This window comes from Pseudozyma hubeiensis (assembly GCF_000403515.1).
Source record: "Pseudozyma hubeiensis SY62 DNA, scaffold: PHS45, whole genome shotgun sequence".
Lineage (NCBI taxonomy): Eukaryota > Fungi > Basidiomycota > Ustilaginomycetes > Ustilaginales > Ustilaginaceae > Pseudozyma > Pseudozyma hubeiensis.
Window position 1 is genome coordinate 970949 of NW_012133827.1, and position 12843 is coordinate 983791.

General features: G+C 56.1%; 5 protein-coding genes across 5 annotated transcripts; 3 read left to right on the forward strand and 2 right to left on the reverse strand.

The window, feature by feature from the left end:
• Nucleotides 1-7: 7 nt before the first annotated feature.
• On the reverse strand, nucleotides 8-1984 carry PHSY_004783 (hypothetical protein; the record flags this gene model as incomplete). Its single annotated transcript, XM_012335395.1, has 1 exon — nucleotides 8-1984. One exon carries the CDS (start codon nucleotides 1982-1984, stop codon nucleotides 8-10), a length of 1977 nt encoding a protein of 658 aa, XP_012190785.1.
• Nucleotides 1985-2497: 513 nt separating this feature from the next.
• Nucleotides 2498-4959, forward strand: PHSY_004784 (hypothetical protein; the record flags this gene model as incomplete). Its single annotated transcript, XM_012335396.1, has 3 exons — nucleotides 2498-3769; nucleotides 3862-4418; nucleotides 4497-4959. 3 exons carry the CDS (start codon nucleotides 2498-2500, stop codon nucleotides 4957-4959), a joined length of 2292 nt encoding a protein of 763 aa, XP_012190786.1.
• Nucleotides 4960-5183: 224 nt separating this feature from the next.
• PHSY_004785 (potential D-isomer specific 2-hydroxyacid dehydrogenase) lies at nucleotides 5184-6254 on the reverse strand (the record flags this gene model as incomplete). The annotated part of the gene is made up of 2 exons (XM_012335397.1): nucleotides 5184-6086; nucleotides 6165-6254. The coding sequence occupies 2 exons, from the start codon at nucleotides 6252-6254 to the stop codon at nucleotides 5184-5186; spliced, it is 993 nt and encodes a 330-aa protein (XP_012190787.1).
• Nucleotides 6255-7874: 1620 nt separating this feature from the next.
• Nucleotides 7875-9599, forward strand: PHSY_004786 (hypothetical protein; the record flags this gene model as incomplete). Its single annotated transcript, XM_012335398.1, has 1 exon — nucleotides 7875-9599. The coding sequence occupies one exon, from the start codon at nucleotides 7875-7877 to the stop codon at nucleotides 9597-9599; it is 1725 nt and encodes a 574-aa protein (XP_012190788.1).
• A 529-nt stretch (nucleotides 9600-10128) lies between these two features.
• On the forward strand, nucleotides 10129-10962 carry PHSY_004787 (Bax Inhibitor; the record flags this gene model as incomplete). Its single annotated transcript, XM_012335399.1, has 1 exon — nucleotides 10129-10962. One exon carries the CDS (start codon nucleotides 10129-10131, stop codon nucleotides 10960-10962), a length of 834 nt encoding a protein of 277 aa, XP_012190789.1.
• Between the last annotated feature and the right edge of the window lie 1881 nt (nucleotides 10963-12843).

Sequence of the window (12843 nt, forward strand, 5' to 3'; positions counted from 1 at the left end):
ATGTCCGTCACGATTTTGAAGGCGACGTCTTCTGAGGTGAAAAGAAGGATCTGATATCCGCGCCCGAACCCTTGCCGCCCTTATCTCCCTTTGTAACGCCCGTTGTCCCACCCGGTCGACTTGGTTTCCCTTTTGGACTGCCTCCGTTGCTCTTCTCGCTCTCCCCATCCTTGCTACGCTCTGCCCGCGACGGACTCAGATCCCTCCACAACCGCTCTTCATCCTGGCTCTCCCGTTCCGCTACCCTCCTTTGCTTTTCCAGCATGTCGTCCATGGGACCTCGCTCCTTCTTGGGCGGAGATTTCCACGTATGCGGTGGAGCTTGCGGGAAAGGCTCGTGTCGTGGTTTGCCTCGGTTTCTGCCTCGAGGTGGGTTGACGTGGATCCCTCCACCGGAAGAGGGGGACAGACGACGACTGTACCCGCCTCGCGGGCGAGGTGGTGAAAGCGGCGGATTGTAGGGGTCTGGAGAGAACTTGCTTGACCGTTCCCGGCCGCACTGGTCTTGATCGGAAGCCGATGGTGACAACGATGTGGAGGTACGGGCGCGCTTGAAAGGCTGCTCGACGTCGCTGGACTCGCTGCGATCCCTCGTCCTCGTCCGAGTCGAAGGTCCTTCTTCGCCTTCTGGAACACCGAATCCATCTCCCACCTCATCGCCTTCAATAGAGTCGTTGTCTTCCTGCTTCAGAGTCTCGTTTGTGCTCTGCGTCAAGTCGGACTCGGACGTCACTCCCGTGTTGACGATCGACTCGCTTCGACCCATTTCGGTTCCGCCTGTGATTCGCCCTGCCGCCTCATCCTGCTCGAAATCGTGCTGCATCTGCTCTGCCAGCTTTCTGTCTGCTTCTTCCTGCTCAGCTCGCGCCGCCGCCTCTGCCATGGCAGCTTCATCTTCCGCTTGCTGTGCGGCTCTCAACGCTTGCGAGTCTTCGGCAGAGCTCGGCATGAGGGGATCGGTATCTTGTGAGTTGTCTGCCTGCTCTTCTTTGACACCGTTTGCCGAGCTTACGTTGGTTCCAGGAGGATGCATCACTTCGTTGGTCGAGGCCTGTTTTGGCTGCTTTTGTTTGGCGAAGAAAGCTTTGAGCCCGTCCTTGCGCTCTTCGATCGGCAGGATGAAGCTTGGATCGCTGTTGCCCACTTTTCCTACTTCCTTGGGCACCTTGTAGCACTCCAATTCGCTCTGCAACGGCCTCAAGAGCTTGGCAACTTCGAAGCTCCAGCTGTCGTCGATATCTTCGCCCTTTTTCACCTCACCCGATGATTTTGGCTCCACTCCCACGCCAAGCCAGGTTGAGATCGCCTCGGCAGTCGGCAGGATCACTGGCATCCGGTCGTGTAAAAAACCAAGCTGGTCGTTGCTCGCCGTTGTGATGATGGTGAAAGTGTAGAGCGGTTTTTCTTCGCCATCGAATCGGACACGTTCCCAAAGCCCGGCGAGGGGCATGAGACGTCTTCCATGCCCGGTTTTGTCCTCTCTGCCATGACCTGATTCCGTCATGCCTACGAAATGCGGGATCCTCTCCACCTTGTCCCCCTCGCCAGGGCCTCCACGCTTCTGCCACTCGTAGAATCCCTGTACGAACACGACGCACCTCTGACTTGGCAGTAGTGAATGCCACATCGACCTCTGTGGTGACAAGATGGTGTCATCGCGCGCATTGATGGTCTTGTATGCTTCTCCGGAGGTCGGCTGTTTTTTATGGAAGCGAGGGATGAGGCCCCACTTCATGGTCTGAATGATGAGCTGGTGCTCGCGTTCTTGCTCCGTCGGGTTGCGGACCGATTTGAGGCGACGCTCGCGTTCCCAAGAAAGCTCTCGGCGGACAACGGGAGAGCGGGTCTGGGGCGCTACATTGTGGGATGGGGTATAGTCGTCCGCGTCTGGAGCAGGGGTGGGAGGTCGTCGGTCAGGTAGCTCCTCTCGAACCGCAGCGCGGTACTGAGGGATGGTTTGGGCGTTGGCAAATCGGCCACACATGTTGCGCTCGCTATGTGAAGAATGACATCGTCGGCGAATCGGTCGCTGGGATGATGATGGTGTTGGTCAAAATAGCAGGGGAGGGAAGGATCTCTCCCGCCTAGCTGATCCTGGTCGGGTCGAGACTCAGCTTTCCTCTGCCAATGCTGACTGGCTGTGCGAATGCTTTCAAGGGACTCGTTGCTGCACACGGCTAAGCATACATCCTCTCTCCGCACTTGGGCATGCTTTTTCTCCTCCACACCTCGGCTTTTCCGACACGGTGAATCGGGCTGAGGGGGATCGTGATTTCTCAACGCTGCCATTTTGGCCGTGAGGGAAAATCACGTGTGCTCTCTCGCGGGTGAGCGTTGGATCGCGCAGTGTTGGACTGTCAATTGTTTTTCTACGCAAGTTATACAGTGTAGGTGCAGGAACTTGCATTCAGCACTCGATTCTGCTGTCATCCTATCTTGCACGTTTCTTCCATCCACCACCTCGACTATCAGGAAAATACTTGGCTCTGTGTCGACAATGATCGATAGCAGCCATACGCGGCAGGAAATGCGTTCGAACACAACAGGAGAGGCTGCCTTAGTTCCACTACCAGACAGCCCGAACGAGTCATTGGTGCATCACGAATCAGCAGTGACTGCATTTGCGGCACCAGCATCCATGTCTACCGAGCAGTTGATCAGGCATGAGGCAGTAGAAGGTCAGATCCCTGCACTCAGCTCTGTGCTTCAGTCACCTCAACGCAAAGTCAGCGCCGAAACCAAACCAATGTCGCCAGAGAAAGCCGCATTAGCAGCCATGTTTGACTCGATCAAGATGCCGCCGCCTGTCTCGCCTTCTAAATCGCCTCGTAAAGCTTCGGGCAGCAGCATCCTATCTTCACCATCCAAGCAGCTTTCACACGACATCGGGCCCACGCCTATGACGTTGTTTCGAAAGACAAGCTCCCCTCCTACCTCTCCGTCCAAGGTCGGATCTTCCGACTCAGCTGCATCGAGACCTCGCACTCGAGACTCGCCTCTGCGTCGACCTGTGATCATCAGCTCATCTTCCTCGCCCGGCAAGGCCTTACGCATGGCCGTGGGAGAGTCGAAAAATGCATCGACACCTCTTTCTCCTCCTTCTGCTCAATCCAGACCCGCACGCATGCGACCTTCCATACTGGCTTCGTCCAGCAGTCCAAGCGCAAAGCTCTCCGACCTAACGCTCAACTTCGACACCACCGGCACACAGGAACTGCTGTTCAACCAAGACGCGAGCTTCCTTGCTGCTGCTGGAAACGCCGCTGCTGACGTCACGATCGATGACAGCTTCGACGTGTCCCGTGCCAGGGCTCGGATCAGGTCCGCTTCCGCTGCGACCGCTAGCACGAGAAGGAGCTCGCCAGCCAAAATCGGTGGCGGATACAAAGCCAAGCCCCGATGCAGTATGGTGCCGGAAGATGGAGTGCCTGAGATCAAGTCAATTTCTCCAGGCAAGAGGAACAACACTTTGGGCTCGAGAGGGCTGGGTGTTGGAAGAGTGGTCAAGAATGCTGCTGGGGATGACACGATTGAGCTCAATCTGACAGGAAGCTTCATCGCCAATTCGAGTATGATCGGAGGTAATCTGATGGACGAGAGTGGCGAAGCGTCGTTGCTTTTCGGCAACAATTCCTTCTCGATCTCGCAGTCAAAGTCGCCCAAGAAAGAGACGCGCATTCAATCAGAGAAGAAGACGGCGGTGAGAGGCGGTAGTGATGACGACGATGACGATGACGAGGAGGAAGATTTTGAGAGGGATGCAAAGAATGTTCAAAGATGGGCGGCGGAAGCAGCGAGAAAAGCTCAACTGGGAAGGCACGCTGTGGACAAGACGCCCAGTAGAGCAACAATTTCGACCAGGTCTGGACCATCGACCGTCACTCGTCCCACTGCGGCTTCGACCACGGTCGCGAAGCCAGTCTCGCGGATTGCTTCTCGTCCTTCACTTGTAACCCCCACGGCTGGGTTGAGATTGCTGCAACCTCGCGCATCGGGTCTTTCGTCGACTACCAGAGTCGAACCTGCCCTGTCTCGTTCCGGGAGTGCCTCGAGCGGCTTGTCCAGCACTTCGACTGCACCGACCTCTTCGTCGCAGCCAGACAGTGCCGACTTGCCCAACGAGGCCAAGACACCGATGCGAAGTCGGCGCAAGAGCACCTTCACCAGCTCGCGTCCGCCTGTATCTGGAGCTCGTCGACGAGATTCGCTCGCAGCTGCTGGCGTTGTCGTCCAACCGCAACCCATTCCGCCGCTTCCCTCCCTCGGTCCTGCTACACCGGGACGCACGCGGACCACGTCGACTCCGGGTACTGGCACGTCGCCCGGTCTCAAGACACCCACCGCCGCGACGACACGGACGATTCCAAAGCCCAGATCGTCATTGACCGGCCGCACCGGTGCTGTGAATGCTACGACGCGTGCTTCTGCTCCTGCTTCCGCAAGCGCGACTAGTTCCGTCCCAAGACCTCGTACATCTCTCACCTCATCGACGGCAGCGACTGCCGCTCGCAGCACGCTCTCAGCTTCTACAGCTACAGCAACGCGTACACCTGTCGGTCGGACAGCAACGTCGCGCTCGGCATCACTCGCTACGCCAACAGCACGAACCGCCTCGAGTCGCTCCTCGCTAGCACCTGTCGAGGCAACGCCCGTAGCCGGAGGGATGAGGAAGAGCGTATCTCAACCGCACGGACTCGATCTCGATCCCACCGGAACGCCCGTCACTGTTCGACCGGCGAGGACACTGGTTCCACGTGCGAGCATGACGCGCATCGGCAGCGTCGGCTCCTCCGCAAGCACTCGACCCTCGGCACTCGTCACTCCACGAGCGACGGATGGTCGGGTAGGAGCAGCGTTGGACGACAGACGCACCAACGGCAGCGTTGCGGCGAGTGGAAATTCGGCTGTCGGGAAGGTTGGTGTACCGGCTGCACACAGGCCATCGGTCACTGGGGGTGAGTTTGGGTTCAAACCTCGTACTTCGGCTGTATATGTCGGTGCGACGAGGGCGGGTTCGTTGTTGGATGAGGGAGACAAGGAGAATCAAAACTGAAGTGTGGTTCTTATGCACACGCTGAATTGCAGTCTACAGCGAGCATTTATGACGAATAGATGATGTATGTCTTGTAGCCAGTGAAGGAGCGAATAGTACGTGTTACAGAAATCAGATTTTGAAGAGCGATCTACTTGTGCTCCTTGACGATGAAGCTTGGCTTTCCGGTCTGAATCGCCGTCTTGATACTACCAAACACCTGGACCTCCATCTTCTTCTGCGTCTCTACCGTCTCGGTTCCCATGTGAGGCAACAAGATGCATTGGTCCATCTTGATGAGTCTTTCGTCGATTTTGGGTTCTGCTGGGTAAACATCGAGACCTGCGCTAGAGAGTTTTCCGGAGTTGAGGGCATCGATGAGGGCTTCTTCATCGACGACGCCGCCACGTGCGGTGTTGACGAGAATGGCACCGGTTTTCATCTGATCGAATTGAGTTTTGCCGAAGGATTTTTCGGTGTCTTTGTTGAGGGGAAGGTTGAGGGAGACGACGTCGGATTGGGAGAGGAGCTCTTGTTGGGAGGAGATGTAGGTGTAGGAAGGGTCGGCGTTGGGGTTGGGGTTTCGGTTGTGGTAGATGATCTTCATGTCGAAAGCGGCGGCGCGTTTGGCAAGGGCGGAACCGATTCCACCCATACCGATGATGCCGAGCGTCTTGTTTTCGGGATCGTGAGCGGGTTTGAGACCGGCTTTGAACTTGCCAAGTCGTGCGTTGACTTCGGCTCGGTAGTACTGACGCAGACTGGAGAGGACGAGGAACATGGCCGTGTCGGCAGTGGCATCGTCGACAGCGGCAGGGGTGTGCGAGACGGTGATTCCGCGAGCCTTGGCAGCGTGGACATCGATCTGATCGTATCCGGCTCCGTTGTGGCAGATGGATTTGAGGGATTCGGGAAGGGCGTTGATGAGCTCAGCGTCGAAGAAGCCGACTTTGTCGACGGAATCGTTGTGTCGGTAGATGGCGGTGATGTTGGCGTACTTGCCGCCGGAGGAGCAGGCTTGGAAGAACTCGGCACGAGATGGGGTGTCGAGGTGCTGTTGGGAGGCGAGGTGACAAGGGAGTCAGCTGATATGTTGTGCGATTCGATCTGTCACTGGTGCATTGCAACTTACGAGGATCTCTGCGATCGAGCCCAAGTCGTTCTTGAGCTCGTCGTGAGCATGGACGATGGTACCGCAAATGAGGACCTGTGGCTTCGACATGATTGCTGTGTTCTAGATACGGGAGGATGACAATGGAAGACGAGGAAGGATGCTAGAAGGCAAGGAGGGGAAGGAAAGATGCGAAGGGATGCAAGTCAAGTGGAGCAGGCTGTTATAGGGAATGCGGACCGGCCGTTGAGGAAGGGATGGACAGAGTGGTCCTAGCGAGGATTGGTCGAGTGGGGAAAAGCCGAGGCAGTCGAGCAGAGATGAACGTGGGGCACACACACACACAGCTCAGGGATGGAAAGTTTCTCGACATGACGCAGGGCACAGTCGTCTACAGTGTATAGCACATCGTACACACGACCAGATTTCCCCCTTCCCCAATTCCAGGAACAAGGCTGGACACGCCCAACACCCCTTCTCACGGGGTAAGCAGTGCGGCTTTCGCTTCGCGAGAACCTTGACATTGTGTTTCTGAGTGCAGTAAGGGCGTCGGTGCCGTGCTGGCTCAAGGAATCCACGGACGGCACAGCGACGAAACGAGATCGACTCTGTTTGGCTTTGTGAAATCAAATTCACCTTGAGCTTTGGTCAAGATCAGACTCACTCGAAGGGACGGCACATGGAGAACGGCGTCGGCATATGTTGCATATTGACGAGTAAAAGAGGGTCAACCCGCGGGGGAGGCCATGCGACATTGCTTTGCTTCCAATTCACCGAACGAGTCTCACTGCGACGTTGACTGCACAGTGTAAGAAACATGCATCTCCGGTCCGCTCTTCCGGTCCTTGAACCGTGCGTGATATGAATTGTCTCATCGGGAGATCTACCTGGCTACTATCTTCGAGCATCTGGTTTTAAGATAGGTCTAACATTAGATAAGAATGAAATTAGGTCCACTTCCCTCGCGCCAGCCACGAGATGCAGAAGACTCGGTCTGGTTCCTCGACCCGCCTCCCACCTTTTCAATGTGGCTGCCTCGCTCGCATTCTGAGCAGAAGGATCATGACAAGAGGTGGGAGCGATAGAATACAGATGTCATCTGTCCAACATAGTGGACGCCGATTTACGGAGCGATCTGCGTCGCTCGAGCCGGACGATAGCGAACTCGAACAACGTGGTGAGCTTCCAGATCACCCTATTCTAGGGTCCGCTCCAATCGATTTTTGCGCTTCGGGTCGTGCGTTTCGCTGGCTGGCCGCTGAATGCTTGGGTGTGTGTTTCAAGAAAAGCTGCAGCGTTTTCTTCCAAAAAGGATCATTGCTGCCGAGAGCCGTGCATGCAGTACCCGGTACAGCAGCACATCGGGACTGCACTTTTGTCTAGCTTCTGAGCTAGAGTTTGTGAGGATTGCAACAATACGTTGGCACCGAGCAACTGCAGATCAACAGAACAAGGCTTCTTTGCACAGTGCGCGTCCGCTGTGGGCCGGCGCTGCTTGCCCTCACCTCGGAGGGAGCCTCCTATCCGAGCGATTCTTCTTCCGCCGCCTCTTCTCGCCTTGACAGCCCTTGTCACTCTTTTCACCCATTTTCTTCGCCTCTCGCTCGGATCAGCTTTTGCGACACGTACCTAGAGTCCAACACTCGAGTGCAAGTTCGTGCATCCCTCCCTTCCCTCCTCCTTCCTCCCCCCCTCTCCCTTCACATCTTCTTTCCTCGTCGCCTCTCCAAGATGACGGATCCTGCTGTGGATGCTTACGAGCGTCTCACCAAGAACCTCTCCTTCGACTCGCACGGCGTTACCGAGACCGTCGATCTTCCGCACGATGTCTCGTCCTCTAGCTTGAACACCAACATCGTCGACTCGGCACCCGCGGCCGCTCTCGCTGTTCCCGCTGCCTCAGCCGCTCCCGCTGCTGCCGCCAACGGCTCGGGCCTCAAGCTCGGCAGCTCCAACGCCGTCAAGCCCGCTGCCAACGGCGATGCCAGCGTCAAGTATGCCCCTGGAGGCAAGGTCAAGCTGACCAACTATCCTTCCATTGCCAATGCTCCTCTCCCCGCCGAAGGCAACGGATCGTTCAACAACTTCCACCTCGCCGCGCTCGTCCTCGTCACGCCAGCTATCGTGCTCCGCCTCATTCCGTTTGTCAACCCCCAATGGTTCGGATGGTTCAGCTACCTCCTCCTCTGCGCCATCTTTGGCGCTCCCGTCGCCATCGCTTACTGGACCGTCATGTCCACCTACGGCCCTCGCAAGAACGAAAAAGTCACCCTTCCCGGAAAGCCGCTCGAATTCTACATGGACATCAAGGACCCCGAGCTTCGCAAAAAGTACCACGGCGACAAGAAGATCCCTTACCAGACCTTCCACGATGCCTACTTTGCCGCCAAGATTGAGCCCAAGATGCCGCTCAACGAGCTGCTCGAGTACCGATGGGACTGGGCCTCGATGGGCTTCACCTGGCCTCTTTTTGAGTACGTTCTCTTCAACTTGATCCCCGACGTCCTCATGCACACCGCCAAGCAGGACCAGACTCAAATCCAGGACAACTACGACCGAGGTGACGACTTTTACGAATGGTTCCTCGGCCCGCAGATGATCTACACCTCCGGCATCATCTCGGACCCCCACAAGGCCGAGACGCTCGAGGAACTGCAGGACAACAAGCTCAACCTCGTCTGCTCCAAGCTCGATCTGCAGAAGGAGGACCGTGTGCTCGATATCGGATGCGGATGGGGTACGTTTGCCACCTTTGCCGCTGTCAACTACGGCTGCGACGTGACAGGTGTCACGCTCGCAAAGACCCAGACCCGCTTCGGAAACGACCGACTCAAGAAGAACGGCATCGACGCCAGCCAGGCGCGCATCTTGAACCTCGACTACCGCGACATTCCCGTGCAGCCCGGACACTACAACAAGATCATCTCGCTCGAGATGGCCGAGCACGTCGGCATCCGTCACTACGACAAGTTCCTCTCGGACGTCTACAACCTCTTGGACGACGACGGTGTCTTTGTGTTCCAGGTGGCTGGTCTGCGACCCACGTGGCAGTTCCACGATCTGCAGTGGGGTCTATTTATGAACAAGTACGTTTTCCCCGGTGCCGATGCATCTCTGTCGCTCGGATGGGTTGTGACCCACCTCGAGAAGGCCGGATTCGAGGTACGCTCGGTCGACGTCGCCGGCGTCCACTACTCGGCCACCATCCTGCGATGGGCTCAGAACTGGGAGTCGAACAAGGACAAGGCCATCGCCAAGTACGGCGACAAGATGTACAGGATCTGGTCCTTCTTCCTCTGGTCGAGCGTCATCATCGCTCGTGAGGGTGGCAGCTCCGTCTTCCAGTTTACCCTGCACAAGAACTTGAACGCCTACCACCGTATCAACGGCGTCAAGGCGCACGGCGGTCTGCTCCCTCGTCCTCCGGTCAGCAAGTTCAAGTCGGTGTACAACTAGACCAGTGGGGCACGAGCCTCGCATTTGCGAAATGAACGTTGAGCAACGACATTTTTGGAATCCTCCGAACAATCTCCTTTCCCCCTTGGCCCTGTCTCGAAATGTTTTGTACAAGTAGGCTCGATCTGCTGATTAGAACCCAGGGAAAGGCAACAATGAACGAAGCTTCATCGAGTACGACTCGAAAGAAGAATGTGTTCAGCATTTGAACAGGCTACCGATGCGAAGCTTGAGGAACATGTGAGGTAGTGAGTGAGAGCCCCATCAGGGTCTCCCGGTTGCAGCACAGTAAGTGAACGAATTCTAGCAATTTCGAGCTTCGGAATGAGATCAGATGCGTGTTCGAAGAAGCGGGGCTGTGCGGTGGGGTGACCAGCAGTTTGGCTCAGCCAGGGCGCGTCTGGAAAATGTAGGACCCCTCTCCACTTTGCAACGTGCGCTTTCCGACGACTCAGCACAACGCCATCCGCCGCTCACTTCCTTGCACTCTCTCCACCAACATCGTCTCCTTCCCTCAACGCGCACCAACATGTCCAGCAACAACTACCCCGCAGCGCCGCCCTCTTACACGGCGCCTGCCGCGCCCAAGGACTACCAAGCTGTACCTCAGCACGACACGCCTGCGCCATCGTACGGTGCGGCCGAAACCAGCTCCACCCCGCGCAATGTCGACGAAGAAGGCGATCCCGACGACTTCAAGTTCGGCGTCACCGTCGAGCAGTCTTCGCCAGAGATCCGAGCCATGTTCCTTCGCAAGGTCTACACCGTGCTCTTCTTCCAGATCCTCGGATCCACCGTCATCGCTGCCATTATGACCACCCAGAACATCGCAAGCTGGGTGCAGCAGAACCAGTGGGCTTTCATCGTACCCATGATCGGCAGCCTCGTCACCATGGGCTTCCTCTACTTCAAGCGTCACTCTCACCCAACCAACATCATCCTTCTCAGTCTCTTCACCGTGCTCGAATCTATCTCGCTCGGAACCGTCATCACCTACGTAGACCAAAAGATCGTCCTGCAAGCCATGATCATCACCGCCTTCACCTTCTTCGGTCTCACGCTGTTCACGCTCCAGTCCAAGTGGGACTTTGGCAGCATGGGTGGATGGCTGTTCGGCGCGCTCATGGTCATGGTCGGAGTCGGATTCGTCGGCGTGTTCCTGCCGTACAACCAGACTTTTGATCTGATCATGGCGATCGCAGGATGCGTCGTGTTCAGCTTGTACATCGTGTACGACACGTGGCTGATTCAGAGGAGGTTGAGCGCAGAGGAGTGGGTGCTGGCAAACATCAGTTTGTACCTGGACATCGTCAACCTGTTTATCAGTATTCTGCGCATTCTCAACAACCAGTCCAGGGATTGATGCTGCGGAACGGTGGAGCATCTTGGAGTTCTCTGTTCGAGTTGCAGCTGTATCACTCTTAATCTGTGCATACCCTTTCACAGTCTTGCGAATCTTAGTTCTCGTTTGGTGATTGTCCGTCGTCTTGTCTGAAGTGTGTGACATGAGCGCGAGAGGGAGAGAGAGATGGAAAGTGTCCAAGGGACAGACGAGGTATCTTGTGGTTGATGGACGCTGCGGGACTGACACGTGTGACAGATGGAAACCTCTGTGCGAGCGCATTCAAAAGCGACAGACATTGTTCACGACATCAAGGATACTGCAATGCAAACGTGAGATTCGTGACAGAACAGAGCAAGCTACAGCAGCGGCGGCATGCGGCCAAACCTAAGGTAACACTTCGTAATCCGTCATGAAGACTCCTCCTTGCCACCGGCGTCCTTCTGCTTGATCAGCTGGTCGCTCGGCGGGGGTCTGTAGATCCCCTTGTAATGCACCCCTTCCTCCACCAACCCGGCTCTATCCAACAATCTCGCCACTGGCTTACTCGGTTGTGCACCGAGCCTCAACCAGTGTCGAATTCGATCTTCGTTCCACTCCAACCTCTTCTCCAACTTGACCTCCTCCTTTGAAAGACCCGACGTCATCAATGCACCATGACCAGGTGGTGTTGCTGCTCCACTGCGAGGACCGACGAACGGCGTGGGTGCAAGACGACGTGGTGGTCGAGGGATGGGATCGAATTCTCCGAGCTTTTCGATGGGTCGTGCATCGCGTGGTTTGGAATCGTTGATGGCTACGACGTGGTAGAATGGATTGTTGCGCGTTCCTTGACGGCTGAGACGCAGTCGTACTACCATGATGGAATGTGTGTGTGTGTGTGTGCGGGGGAAAGAGGGGTTGGACAGGAACTGCTGTGGTCTAGAGGAGGCAACAGCTGTGACTGTGGGTTTGCAGGAGATGCAACTGCGTGAGAGGAGATCTGGTCGAACGTGCTAATCAGCGGATGCGCTTTGGGATGAAGTCCTTGTGCTCGAACAAGGTGTGTGTATGAAGAAGGTTGGGAATCGCGATGTGCCGTAGATGAGCGGAGAATTGACGAGATGATGAGGTGACAGACGAGAAGAACTACCAAAGTCGAAGGAAGGAACAGAGAGTCTGCAACCTCGATATTTTTTCGTGCTCTGTCTTCTTTCCTCCTCGTCCGACTGCCGAATTTTGTTTGCTTGAACACAAGATTCACGCCCTAACATCGAACTCAAAATCGCTCTGCAGTGTCACACCGCCCTCAGTACCCTCTTGTACCCTCTTATGTCCACATATCACCAGAGCGCAGGGAGTTGCCTCTGTATGACAAGCTTGACGAGGGGGTGTGACATGTCGCCCGCTGAGGCGGAAAGTGTCTGGTGGATATTGCGTTGACGGATGCAGTGGGGTATACAGGGCTGATAGAACTACATAACAACGCAACGGATTGACGGGTGCCGAAGGAGTACCTCGAAGTTCACAGTGGGCGCTCAGCTGACTCCTTTGACGAACGTACGAGTTCCTTTCAGTGCCTTTGCTCGATCAAGACTTCATCAACAAGTCTAGCGCCAACGCCGCCTCATCCACCTGTCTCCTTGTCCTCATCCTGTCCGCACTCGACGCTGCACCATACGAGAATGGATCCCTTCCCTCATCTCCTCTCGCTCCATTCCCACCGCTCACGAAGAGATCGTTCGTCTGTCCATCGAGAAGCTCTCGTTTTTCCGAATCGCGAAACTTGTTGTTGCCACCATTCTTCTTTCGACTTGCTGGTGATTTGGCCGATTTGGCCGACTTCTTGGCGCTCGATTGAACGAGTGATGTCACTCCAGGAAGCTTTGTGGATTTTGATGCTGCGGAGGATGAGGTGGAGGG